The sequence below is a fragment of the Malaya genurostris genome, chromosome 3, assembly GCF_030247185.1.
Source record: "Malaya genurostris strain Urasoe2022 chromosome 3, Malgen_1.1, whole genome shotgun sequence".
NCBI lineage: Eukaryota > Metazoa > Arthropoda > Insecta > Diptera > Culicidae > Malaya > Malaya genurostris.
The window spans coordinates 165,310,992-165,325,589 of record NC_080572.1 but is presented as its reverse complement, the minus strand read 5'-3'; the positions used below and the strand labels follow the sequence as shown (position 1 = coordinate 165,325,589).

General features: G+C 36.1%; 1 protein-coding gene across 1 annotated transcript in view; it reads left to right on the top strand.

The window, feature by feature from the left end:
* The window catches only part of LOC131434085 (uncharacterized), a 53,308-nt gene extending 40,551 nt beyond the window's left edge, over nucleotides 1–12,757 (top strand). Inside the window, exons 5-9 of the mRNA XM_058600732.1 lie at nucleotides 9,053–9,648; nucleotides 9,706–9,833; nucleotides 9,886–10,022; nucleotides 10,290–10,878; nucleotides 10,938–12,757. Of these exons, the coding sequence (XP_058456715.1) occupies nucleotides 9,053–9,648; nucleotides 9,706–9,833; nucleotides 9,886–10,022; nucleotides 10,290–10,878; nucleotides 10,938–11,220 (1,733 nt within the window). The 3' untranslated portion in view covers nucleotides 11,221–12,757. The remainder of the gene's footprint in view (nucleotides 1–9,052; nucleotides 9,649–9,705; nucleotides 9,834–9,885; nucleotides 10,023–10,289; nucleotides 10,879–10,937) is intronic.
* Nucleotides 12,758–14,598: the final 1,841 nt, after the last annotated feature.

The window sequence follows — 14,598 nt, the reverse complement described above, 5'->3', positions numbered from 1 at the left end:
CAATTTGGATGTCAGACGAAAGTAATGCAAGGCAATCATTCGTCCCTTTATTTCTACGGAAGCCAAACTGAGTATCTGACAACAAACCGTTCGTCTCGACCCAAGTGTCGAGACGTCGTAGAATAATTTTTTCGAACAATTTTCTGATGCAGGACAACATCGCAATGGGTCTATATGAGTTGTGATTGGAAGCTGGTTTCCCCGGCTTTTGAATGGCGATAACTTTCACTTGTCTCCAGTCAGGTGGAACAATATTTTGCTCAAGAAACTTGTTGAACAATTCCAACAAACGTCTTTTTGCGAGGTCGGGCAGATTCTTCACCAAGTTGAATTTAATTCTGTCCAATCCAGGGGCGTTATTGTTACAAGACATGAGTGCTATGGAAAATTCCATCATTGAAAAGGGGCTATCAATGGAATCATCATTTGAAGAAGACTCCCTAACAATGCTATGCGTAGGAACGGAATCTGGACAAACTTTCCTCGCAAAATCAAATATCCATCGATTCGAGTACTCCTCACTCTCATTTCCTACGTTACGATTCCTCATTCGTCTGGCCGTATTCCAAAGAGTGCTCATTGAGGTTTCTCTTGACAAACCTTCCACAAAATGTCTCCAATAGCTGCATTTCTTAACCCGAAGTATGTTCTTGTACTTGGTTTCTAAAACCAAGAATTTTTCAAAATTCTGAGGAGTTCCTCCTCCTCGTTTTAAAAACGTCTTGAAAGCATTTTGTTTCGCGTGTTTAGCATCTGAGCACTCTTTGTCCCACCAAGGATTTGGAGGTCTTCTGTTAGACGATGGACCAAGAAATCGTTTGGTTTGGGCTTGTTCTGCGGCCTCCAGAATCGAACAAACGAGGAAGTCATATTCTTCAAGTGGGGGAAGCTCTTCCATTGAAGTTAAGACACTTGAAATATTACTTTGGTATTTAATCCAGTCAATATTTTTTGTCAAATCATATGGAATATTAACTGAATTAGCAATGCCTTTGTTACTGCTAATTGAGATGATGATTGGTAAATGATCGCTACCATGTAAATCAGGAAATACTTTCCAGGTGCAATCTAGTCGAATTGAAGTCGAACAAAGAGATAAATCTAATGCACTTGGACGTGCAGGAGGTCTTGGGATCCGTGTCATGCTACCCATATTTAGTACCGTCATGCTAAAATTGTCGCAAATATTATATATTAGAGATGATCTGCTATCATTGTAAACGGAACCCCACATCATTCCGTGCGAATTGAAATCTCCTAAAATCAAACGTGGAGCAGGAAGGGCTTCGACAATTTCATTAAGCTGTCGTTGTCCAACTTGAGCTCTTGGAGGAATATATACCGAAGCAATGCAAATGTCCTTTCCTTTAATGTTTATTTGACAAGCAACAACTTCTATACTAGAAGTCGAAGGAATGTTTAATCTATAAAAGGAATAACATTTCTTAATTCCTAAAAGCACTCCACCATACGGGGAGTCTCTGTCGAGACGTATAATGTTAAAGTCATTAAAATTTAAGGCTATGTTTGATGTAAGCCATGTTTCGCACAAAGCAAATACATCACATTTTTGACTATGCAACAAAACTTTAAATGAATCAAGTTTTGGCATGATGCTTCGACAATTCCACTGCAGGACAGTGATTGAATCATTTGCGGCGGATGATAAATTATCCATCAAATGATACAAAACCTGAAAGAGCTGGCCATTGAGCTGATAACTGTTTCAAAAAAGTTCTAGCTATTGGAAGGAATGCTGTTATGATGGTCTTTAGAGGTTCAGAAATATTGAATGCAGCGAAAATCCATTCTACAATTTCCGAAAATTTCAGTAATCCTGTTGGTGAATGTGAAATGGAGCCCACTGGATTATTGTCTTTTCTTGAGCTAGTTCCTGGATTGGTTTGTGAATTTGACAAACCAGGAGGCACAGTTTTTGGTTTTAAATTTGGCTTTTTAGCTTTAACACGGGGATCTTTTTTTGAAGGTATAATTTTAGGTGTCTTTTTTGGTATTTTGTGGTTTGTTAATCTCCTCTTAACAGACCCTTGAGGAGTGACAAACGAGGTATCTTCACTATTTCCGTCAGAGTCAGATTCCTCTGGCTCCGCAAGATTTGAAAAACCGTTTTCGGTTTCCAAAGGGGAGACATGTATGACCGTTTTGAGCATTTCTGCATATGTGCGCTTAGACCGTGCTTTTAAAGAAAGCTTCATTTTGTCTTTACGCAGCTTAAATGCAGCGCACACTGAAAGATCATCATGAGGGCTTTCCCCACAATAAACACATTTTTCAACATCTTTATCGCAAAGATTATCCTTATGAGGCCCTTGACATTTGATACATTTGGACTTATTACTACAGTAAGTAGCTGTATGTCCGAATTTTTTACAGTTCGTGCAATTCATAACATGCGGTACGAAAAGCCGAACAGGAAGACGAATTTTATCGATATAGACATGGCTAGGCAATGCAGATCCGGCAAATGTTACGCGAAACGAATCTGAGGGACGATAAGACTTTTTTCCATCGACAATAGATGCTGAGTACAATTGTTTGCACTCGAGTATCTTAACTCCCTCAAGCATGGAGTTTTTAAAACGGCCAACTCCATTTTTAAGTAAATCATCTGCTGTCAGACTTGCTTCAGTCACAACACCGTCAATTTCTACCTCCTTCGATGGAATGTAAACTCGATATTCAATAGCAAATAATTTACAGGTTACAATATCGTTTGCCTGTTTCAAGTCGTTAACTACAACTCGAATTTTATCTCTATTAACCTTACAGATTTCTTTAACTTCAGAGAAATGTGATGTCAAATCCTTTGTAATTTGCATCAAGTTTAAAATCTTTTCTTTTTTTCGAAGATAGACTATCCATGGCCCAGTGGTACCCTGTGGATAATGTTTAGCCCTCGGAGTATTTAAACTTTTACTAGTATCCGGAATCGGATTCGGATGATCTTCCATGAGATCATCCATTACATTAATTTTTTTTTGTAAATTAATAATACCAAAATAAAAACTTATGTTTAGTAAAATTTCAGATATAAGAAATAAAAAATAAATTAAATTAAATCTACCTTGTAGCTGATGTCTCTGTTCCTTTATCGTGAAGAACGACGTGAAGCTCTTCCAACGATTTCCAATTGGCAGTCTTTTGCTGTTTCCAATTGGCAGTCTTCTGTCGTTTACTGCTATCTCAGTTGCTCTGCCGTCGTTGTGAACACCACTGCACTTGCTGTACCTGACCCCAGGTACAGTGCTTTTGCTCTTGGTGGCGATCAAATGCGATGCTTGCAGTGTAGCACCTCGCGATATATGCCGTCTCTTTTGATCCTACGCAGCGTACAAATTCTGGTACCTGGTAGATCAGCACTGGGTTGCTTTAGCACCTCTGTGCCTTTGCACCCCTTCGTCTTCGCACCTTTATGCGATGGCACCTCTGTGACTCGTCACTTCTATGCTCTCGCACCTCTGTGTCTCTACACCTCTGTGCGTATGAACGGGATGGCCTTCGTTGCTAGCTTTCCAGTCGGGAAACGCCCCGAATATTGCGTTTGCTATGGGCAGTTTAACTACCTGAAGCTTAGAATTGTCTCGGTAGCAGCCGTTAACTCACGAGCCAGTACAATCGAAACACAACCTCTTCGCTTGAATGGTTTTTACTGATTCGTGTGATGTCCAGACTCATGTCCAATCACTACACGTTAGATGCACATCTCCTTCGAATTGGACTTTCCGAGACTAATCATTGTGCTTGCGGCGAAGGTTACCGCGATATTGACCATGTTGTTTGGACATGCGTGGAGTTTCGTGATGTCAGATCTCAACTAATAAATTCCTTGCGTACCCAAGGTAGACTATCCAATGTCCCAGTTCGCGACATTCTTGCTTGTCGTGACCTTCCATACATGAAACTTCTTTATCATTTCATTAAATCCATTGGAGTTCCAATTTAAATTTTATTTTATGTTAAACTGTTTTCTCTTCCATGAGTTCAACCAATAGCCAACTATAGGATATTGAATATAAGTGGTGAACTGATACAAACAATCCTGAAATAGTTATAAGATCATGTACAAAATAAATGTATTTTATTTAATGTAATTAAAATAGCAACTCGCTTGATAAAAACAGTGTTTAGATTAACTAATGAGTACCAACATACTAATATGATATTCGAAATGTATTAGGTTTAAACTACTATGTATTGTGGATGCCACGGCGAAGAAAAACTTATGTATATTGCCTATGAAATAAACGTATTTATGAAAAAAAAAAAAAAAATAAAAAGCAACAATTTTCCATCTCAAATGCACCTCGACGAACATGTAGGGAAAAATACTACAGAAATCTGCAATCACTTTGCAAATTTTTTCCAAGAAGTATATACATCTTATTCAGAAACTGACCGTGACCGTGAATACTTCTCTTTCATACCTGCATTTTCCAACTCCATCTCTGTAAACTATCTATCAGAACATGACATTTCGACAGCACTGAAAAACTTAGACGCCTCAAAAGGGCCTGGACCTGACAGTATACCACCAATATTTTTAAAAAATCTTGCTGAAGAACTTACACTACCACTACAACTACTTTTTAACCTATCACTTAATAAATGCACTTTTCCTAAAGCATGGAAATCTTCCTTTCTTGTACCAATATTTAAATCTGGTGCAAAATCTAACATTCGGAACTACCGTGGAATAGCCATTATCTCATGAATTCCAAAATTATTTGAAAAAATTATAAATGAAAAACTTTTTCATCAACTTAAAAATGTAATAACAAACAAACAACATGGCTTTTTTAAAGGCCGCTCAACTACAACAAATCTCTTAGAATTTATGACATTCACTCTGAATGCAATGGACGCCGGAAACTACGTAGAAACTCTTTACACTGACTTTAGCAAAGCCTTCGACCGTATTGACATACCATTACTTCTACACAAACTACAAAAATATGGCATAAAACATACTCTTCTGGAATGGCTCAAATCATACTTAACGAATCGTGTACAGGTAGTCCGCTTCCAAAACATTCTGTCTGAACCAATTAATGTAACTTCTGGCGTACCTCAGGGTTCTCACTTAGGGCCTCTCCTTTTCATTTTACATATAAACGACATTTCCTTCATACTCAAAAATCTGAAAGTGCTTATATATGCAGACGACATGAAACTCTTCATGGAAATTAAAAATATTAACGACGCTGTAATATTCCAGAACGAAATCAATCTATTCCACATTTGGTGCTGCAAAAGTCTACTCCAACTCAATGTAAAAAAATGTAACTCAATAACTTTCAGTAGGAAAAATGAAACTATACCTATAAACATACATCTAGGAAATCAACTTGTAGAAAAATGTAAAATTGTAAGAGATTTAGGCGTAATCTTAGACTCCAAGCTCACTTTTGTGGAACACTACAATACCATAATCAATAAAGCTAATAGCATGCTGGGCTTTATTAAACGCTTCAGTCATAACTTTCAGGACCCATACACAATTAAATTATTATACACTACATATGTCAGACCTATTTTGGAATATTGCAGCCTAGTATGGAATCCATACAATATTATTCACGAAGAACGCATCGAATCTATTCAAAAACAATTTCTTTTATATGCACTTCGTAAATTAAACTGGACAGCATTTCCTCTACCATCATATGAAGCACGCTGCATGCTCATCAATATACAAACACTTAAAGAACGCCGCGACTTTGCAATGCTTTATTTTATCAGCGACATTATTTCTCAACGCATTCAATCAGCTCCATTATTATCGCAATTAAATTTTTATATACCTAGCCGTCAATTACGTTCCAGGAAATTATTTTTAGAAAAACAAGCTAGAACAAATTATGCAAAATACAGTCCAGTCAATCGAATAATGCGCCATTACAATCAATACTGCGAATATCTTGACCTTACTATGTCTAAAAATCAACTTAAATCTCAGCTTTGTCGTAGAAATAATGCGTAGTATGTAAGTGAACATTGTAAACAATTTATATGTAGTCTACATTTGCTTGACGAAATAAATAAATAAATAATGGTATAAGTGACATAACCGACGAAACGCAATTTTTTCTGCTCCGCACAATTTCCTCGGTGATGGCTGAGTCAGCATCCTAGCCTCGTTGGAAACCTTCTCTTGGGATGTGATTTAAGTCCGAAGATCAAGGAGTTTTTACTTCTGGTTCCGGAGATATGAAGACATAAGTAACGTAGCCGACAGAGCGCAATTTATTCTCTTTGCACTACTATATTCTAACTTGTCACTTTAGCGTTTAAAAGAATAAATTCACTAGAATAATATTTAGTTTTTACCTTTTTTTATAAATATAAAAAATAGGTATAGGATTCGCTCAAACTTTAGAAAAATTTTCCGAGGCCCGGAGGGCCGAATGCCATATACCAATCGATTCAGCTCGACGAACTGAGCAAATGTCCGTGTGTGTATGTATGTGTGTGTGTCTGTATGTGTGTTGTCAACTAAGAGGTCGAGATCTCAGATATGGCTGGAACGATTTTGATCAAACTAGTCGCAAATGAAAGGTTTCCCCGTCACCCCGAACGCTATTGAATGGTTTTGAGATCGAATATTTACTTTTTGATTTATACGAAGTTTTATGTCAAAATTTTCAGTTTTTTGATAGTATCTGTCACAATTGACCTTGAAACAGAATATAAGATATTTCAGACTTAGATTCCGCACGGTTATACCAATCCAATAAGCCATAGATTCTTAAAATCCGTCCATTTTAACGGAGATATCAAAAATTTTGTGTAAGCGACTTTTCCCCCTATTCCAGCAGTAGAAGTTTTGAGCGCTGTCTGGCAAAGAAATGCTTGGGAGCAACATAAAACACGATTTTTTAAACTGTTACATACTTTTTTTTCTAAGTACCCAAAAGACTGTGTACAGCATGATATTTTGCCTCGGACCGATTTTAGCACGGCTCGTTTTTGGCAACATAATCATTCGAATATGCCATATGTAAACCAGATAATGGCAGAATTTTCGAGTTGAAAACAATTCCATTATTAGATTGATTTAAACTACTTAGAGCAATAAATGCTGGAAGAACATAACAGCCATATACCATTCGAATCAGTTCATCGAGATCAGTAAATGCGTGTGTGACAAATAATTTCACTCAATTTTTTTCGTAGATGACTCAACCGTTTTCTACAAACTCAGATTCATATGAAAAGTCGTATACCAAACAAGGTTCTTGAACTATGTTTGGTTCTCCTCTGGTTCCGGTTCCGGAACTACAGGATGATATGTGAAACGAAATTAAAACTATGTAACTCATTTTTCTCGTAGATAGCTGAACCGATCTAAGATTCAAATGATATCTAAGAATCATCTAAGATTCAAATGAAAAGTTTTAAGATTCTATAAAACATTTTGTTTTTCAGTCAGATCCAACTTCCGGTTTCGGATATACAGAGTGATTAGTATAAAAATGTCTATTTCACAAAAATTAATCAGGATTATCGGGTTAGAAGATTTTTGGTTGTATTCAGTTTTCGTTTCGGAAGGCACCCAAAAATTTAATTCGCACTGCGATTCCTCAAAGATGTCTACATTGATTTTCAAACATTTTGAAACAAATGAAAACAATACAGCTACTCAGGTTAATTTGTCTGACTTCGACTACACCGAATTTCGAATTCCGGTTCCAGTATTGAATCGTTTCTCAAAGCTCAATCGTTTTCTCAAAAAAAGCCAAATCGAATTTCAGAAACAAAAGTTCAAATTAAAATAAATCCAGTTTTATCCAATTCTGACTTCCGATTCTGGAATTGTAGGATGATGAATTTTTAAAATTCAAAGCGATATAGAAGATGACAATCCCGAAAAGCTTTAAAGTTAGACTTAAAAATATCGCAATTTATTCGTCATATGGCCATACGAATCGGTTTGGGTTATGCTGGTTCCTGGATACCGGCTCTGGAAGTACCTTAAATTACCCTAGACTCTAAAGTGGAAATTACTTTGACATATCATGGAATGTTTAATCGATTGTTACACTTTTAGATTCAAATTCGATCCGATTTGCAGTTTCGACATTACAGAGTAATGAGTGATTAAAATCGCAAATTGCCACTTAAAACGACGGACATTAGAATAATGTCATGAAAACTGAAACACCGATGGATTAAGCACGTTTTTTTCATATTAGAACTCAATAATGATATATTATTCTAGCTATTTTAACAAGCTTGTGCGCGTTCGAAAGCTACAATTGGGTCATTCATCGAGTTTGAGGATCAAATTGCTGTCTCTTCCGGTTCCGGAGGTGTAATAGTATAAGTGACATAAACGATAAATTTAATTTTCTTGAATATGGATGAGAGAATTAAATCAGAAAGTAATCAATGATCAAGTTCAATTGTATTATTGCTGATACATTTGGTGTGAAAAATGTTGCCGAATATGTGACTTAAGTGCTGAAGCATGCTTTTATGAACTACCCAAATCAACCTGAACGAATTTGTATACGAAATGAGCCCAAACTCGTGTCAGAAATTATCCTAATAAAACAAGATAAAAAGAGTTTTAATGAGACTTTGTCAATGGCAAGAGAAAATCATTATCACAAAACTAGGTGGATTAAGAATAGGTTGTTAAGCATACCATACGTAAAATGTTATTTATTAATTATAATTAGTAATTAGTACTATTTCTGAGGGTATGAATAATATGAGAAAGGCGTCATCACATCACTAGGAGGATCAAAGCAGGTTTGTAGAACGGATTTGAAGTCCAAAGTTTCTCATACGACGCACTGTATATCGACTGTTAACGTGTTAACAATTCAACGGCGTTTTCTTGCATACGCTGAGATCGGAAATGCTGAAAATTTATCAACACCATTGTTTGAACAGTCAGCAAATGAGTTTTAAATTGGAGTCGCATTTTCATGCAACTGTACAACATTGGCTGGGTCGGATAGTATAACATAAATAGTTCAGTTTTCAAGTCATTCGTTCATTTTAGTACTAGCGGGACTATTGTAAGGCACAGTTGTGAAGATGATACGATTTTTCATTTTTATATTTAAACTTGCTTTTGCGTTTTCTAAACACATTCTTCTCAATCTAATAATTCGGTTCTGGCCGGGTATCGAACGGCCGATCGTTGAATTGCGACAGGGCAAAGTACAAGGTGTGACGGATAAACTCCCAAATGGAAGAAAATATCACTTTTTCAAAGGTATCCCTTACGCAAAGCCACCCATTGGAGAACTACGCTTCCGAACACCGGAGCCACTGGAACGCTTCAATAAACCAGTACTCAACTGTAGCTCAGATAAGAATTTCATTAAACAAAGTTTGGTCATTTTTGATTGGCCTGTAATCGGCACAGAAGATGGACTGTATCTAAATGTTTATACACCGTCTCTGCCAGTAGCTGGACCCAGAAAGTTTCCGGTTATGGTTTACATTCATGGTGGAGGATTCCGATACGGTACGGCCAGTGCTGCGATCTACGATCCAAAGTACCTTATCCAGCAGGACGTTGTTGTAGTGTTGATGTTTTATCGCTTGGGACCACTCGGATTTCTCTGTCTGCCGGATGCCGGGATCAGTGGTAACGCTGGACTGAAAGATCAAGTAAGTAAACATAACGTAGTTTCAAATTACGAACTAGAAAATAAAAACATCTTCCAGCGCCTAGCTCTGAAATGGGTTCATGAAAACATATATTTGTTCGGTGGAGATGCCGAAAATGTAACATTGTTTGGGCAAAGCGCTGGCAGTTGGTCAACCTACCTGCATTACTTATCGCCAAACTCAAGGTAACTAATGCAGTACAATCGCAAATTGAGTTGCAAATCAAATATGCTTTAGGAAATACTTTCACCGAGTAATTTGTCAAAGTGGGGATTCGTGCACTGACTATGCGTTTCAAGTCGATCCAGAAGAAAAAGCAAGAGCTCTTGCCCGCATGCTGGGATACACCGGTAACTCAGATCAAGAAGTGCTAGGTATAGCTCTTTTCTACAAAAATATTTCACAATAGATTAGGGTTTTTACCAAATCGCCAAGTCAAAATTAGGAATCGCTTTATAATTTTGCAATTTGCAATTAACAATAATCCAACCAATAAAGTTTATTTTGCCACACCCACAGGCAGAAAAATGAACATCCTGGGCAAGTTTGACAGATTTTTTTTCATTAAATATTAGACAGATGTTAGCACCTAATCCAATTACTAGACATTGAAAAAGTTAACAGATGTTCTTCCATTGCAGTTACTTTGATAAAAGCGTCATCTACATCTTTAATGAATCATCAATACGACGTTCTTAGTCCCAAGGAACAATCCTGCCCTCTCCGATTTCTTTTCAGGCCGGTAATTGAACGAGAGTTCTCCGAAGATAGCATAATAACACAAGCTCCGGAAGAAATTTTGAAAAGCTACGACACGATTCATATGCCTATTATGTCTGGTTGTACCTCGGCGGAAGGTTTAATATCTTTTTTGCTGAGCAAAAATCGGCTGCATGAGTATAACCAACATCCAGAATGGCTCGTTCCACGCTTCCTGCATTCTCCACAAGATCGCGAACGATGGATTCTTGGAAGCCAAGTAAAACAGTTTTATCTCGACTGCAGAGATCTTGGCTGGGACACAGCTAACGAAACTTGTGACTTAATGTCGGATCTCACATTTCTCACTAGTAACAACTTGAGTGCCGAATGGATTTCGAAGTTCCAGCCGAACGTTCATCATTATCACTATTTATTTGATTACTGCGGTAGATTCAACTTCCTGAAAAAGATGATACTAAATTCAATCAATGGTGCATGTCACGGTGACGATATTTTTTACTTATTTAGGTAAAAATAGTTTCCAAAACGAGTTTAATTTTTGCTCAAAAAGAACGTAATACTTTCAGTCCTTCGATGTTACCTAATCTGCCCGAAGACAGTGAGAAATGCAGACTTCGAGATACTTACGTTCACCTCCTAACTAATTTTGCCAAATACGGTAACCCTACACCAGATGAAAGCGGTCTAGGTTTCAAATGGACTGCAGTACTGCCAATTAACAAGAACTCCGATTCTTTTGATTTAGACTCTCTACTAATAAATCAATTTCCAAAAATGGTGAGAAATGTATATCACGAGAGGAAAGAATTCTGGAGAAATATTATCAAACAACATTCTGAATTGTTATGATAATATAAAAGCACTAGAAACGTAATATAATTCAATTATTTGTTGTCTCAATTATGGGTATTTATGGGTATTCATGTATTTATGTAATCACTTAATCATTTAATTATTAACACTTTTATTTATTTATTTGCTTATATATTTGTTTATTTATTCATTTTTTTATTTATTTGCTTATATATCCATGAATCTCTCGCCATTTTTATGACAAATGCTGAATTCCGGTTGGCTTGCGCAATGACGAGGTAATGATGATTTTTAAAATAATTTTAGAATCAGACATTACACTAAAATCCCAGATCGTAAATACTCTGTCTAGTGAGTTGTCAGAGATAGCACATTTCCGAAGAATTTTTATTTTCTGAATGAAAGAGATCTTAGACCATCTTGAAATACAGAGTATTAATCGATACCTTCTTAACCATAGCGAGGTAATTTCAAAGTGTCTTTGTAACTCCTATATAGGATATAGGATACGTTTCGACTCTCTCTATAGATAGGTATTAAAATTGCTGGAAAAACCGACTATCGAACGGAGTTCGGAGACCCATAGTTTTATATACCAATTGACTCAGCTCGACGAGAGCGGAAAATGTCTGTGTGTGTGATGTGTCTGTTTGTATGTGTGTGTATGTATGTGCACCGTTTAACGGATTTTTTTTATCACTCAATTTTCTCAGAGATGGCTTAACCGATTTCAACGAGCTTAAGCTCGTTTTAAAGCTAGTATTGAGCCATTGATCAAGCTCGAAGATAAAATGACTGCGACTTCTGGTTCCGGAGGTATGATGGTATAAGTAACGTAAGAGACAAAACACGTTGATTTTTACCGCTCTAATATATATATATACGGGTGTCAATATTTTGGGATCACTGAATCATTTTATTGTAACTGAAACAGGAGAGTGAATTTCCACAAAACAAATATAATACAAAGACATTGCTCAACAGAGCTCGGTAAGATAAATCCTCGTAGAATAATTTTAAAACGATTTCGGCCTCCCGTTCGATCGAAATCCGATTGAAAATGTTCGTAAATGTTGCCGATATGGAGGACTTTCTCCAATTTACGAAATCCAAATTCCGAAAGCAACTTTATACAAATCTCCAGTATGGCAAACTAATTACTTGCACGAATTGAAAGACTTATTCGATTTAGAAATGATAAAAAAGTTGAACGCGTTTTCTTTAAACCTTCGTAACTCGGAAATTGCCACAAAAAAAACGTCCTTTCTGAGAAAATGGTTACAGTAATATTCTTCAAAGAAGTCACCATCGCTAGCCACACATTTTTCCTATCTCTCGGACAATTTATGGATACTACACTAAAACATTCTCCGTGGTCGTCAAATGGTGAGATAACTAAGTCCTCACAAGTTCCTATCTCATACTTCCCCGAGCGTCTATGATGACATTTGGTCAATAGAACGGCGTCGACTGGGTGCTATCGCCTTCTGCGTTAGTAGCAGAATGAGAGGGTGCGAAATGGATTGTAGTTTGAATGTTGTTTGTTGTATTATTTGTTATATATTGAATTGAATTATATTACATTGTATTATATATTGTTGTTGTTGTTGTTGTTATTATTATTATTATTATTATTATTATTATTATTATTATTATTATTATTATTATTATTATTATTATTATTATTATTATTATTATTATTATTATTATTATTATTATTATTATTATTATTATTATTATTATTATTATTATTATTATTATTATTATTAAAAAAGAAATATTTTATTTCCTGCAAAACTGCGACGAAAGAAGAGCATAACTTACACTGCGAAAGCAACTGTTATAGATTGTATCATAGCATATTATTTCATATATTATCTTATTATATTATATTTTGTTATGTTGTATGGTATTATACTGCATTGCATTATATCATATTATATTGTATTATATTATATTATATTATATTATATTATATTATATTATATTATATTATATTATATTATATTATATTATATTATATTATATTATATTATATTATATTATATTATATTGTATTATGCTCAAGTACATCGACAACGGGGAGGGGCAGGGAGTGCATCAGGGTATCTTACAAGTGAATGGCTGGATGATGGAGTGGATTGCCAACCTGAGTCACGCGGGGGAAGCTTTGTGTTTCTCCCTGAAGGTCTGAAATGAGTAAGATGCACCCTTCTAACAAACAAACCATCAGGCGGGTTTAAGCTGGTACAGCGAAATTCTTTATTATATGCAGAGATGCCAGGTCTGAAGATTTGTCTGTAAATCTGCAGATTTGGGGTATAGTGCTGCAGACATTTTTTGTTGTGCAGACTTTTGCAGACTTTTGAAATTCTCGCAGACTTTTACAGACTTTTGAAATTCTCGCAGACTTTCGTCTATATTTACAGACTTTTGAAATTTCCGCGACCTTTTTTTTTTGCTCGCCAAGTCAGTTTTGCGTGTCATACTTTATAGAGAAATTGCTGCTAGCAAGACATACTGCTGACTGCAGATTTTTTTTCAGATTTACATACCCTGTCTGCAGATATATGAAATTTTTACCTGGCATCTCTGATTATATGGCCGGATGTTCTTGCTGGAAGGCGCCGGGTCCTCAAACCCCATTTTGGCTTTCTTAACAGCAATTATATGAAAGCTATCTGATAATCAAATTCGGATCTACTGTAAATCTACCCGCATACATTGGTAATGCCTTGAACTGATGGTTGCTTCACACATACATACATACACACATACATACATACATATACTATACTAAAAAATTCTCCGTCATTGCACATTTTCGTATGAAATGAATCGTTCATCATTTAGTGCGTGCCGCATCGATGCAAACATGTAATAATCTGATGGCGCCAGGTCCGGTGAGTAAGCCGCATGAGCAAAAGTCTCCCAGTTGTACAACCCAACCAAATCTTTGTTGGTTCTATTGCGATTTCTTTCTGTCTATCAGCATATTAAGGTGGCAACCATTTTCGACTTTCAAAATCATTCCCATAGTCTTTAAACGCAATGAAATTGTCTGCTGGGTAACATTTAAATTTATAGTTCTGTGAGTCGTTGTTCCAATTGACCATCATCTTCGTGCAACAATTTTTTCGGTGGTTTGTCCACTCTCATGTCAAAAATCGCCACTCTTAAAGCTCCCATTTTTCTCTTTACACTATGTTTCATTAGGAGCCTATTCGGTATAATCTTCCACAAGCATTCGATGTGATTCGGCAGCCGTTTTCTTCAATTGGTAGACGGAAAACAATGATGAGTAGTTTGTAGGCACAATATTTCAGGTACATTAAAAAAATCGATTGTTGTGTAAAACTTTGATACATTTAAACTGAATATTGTTGCCAGTTTTTTTTTTTGTAAAATATTTGT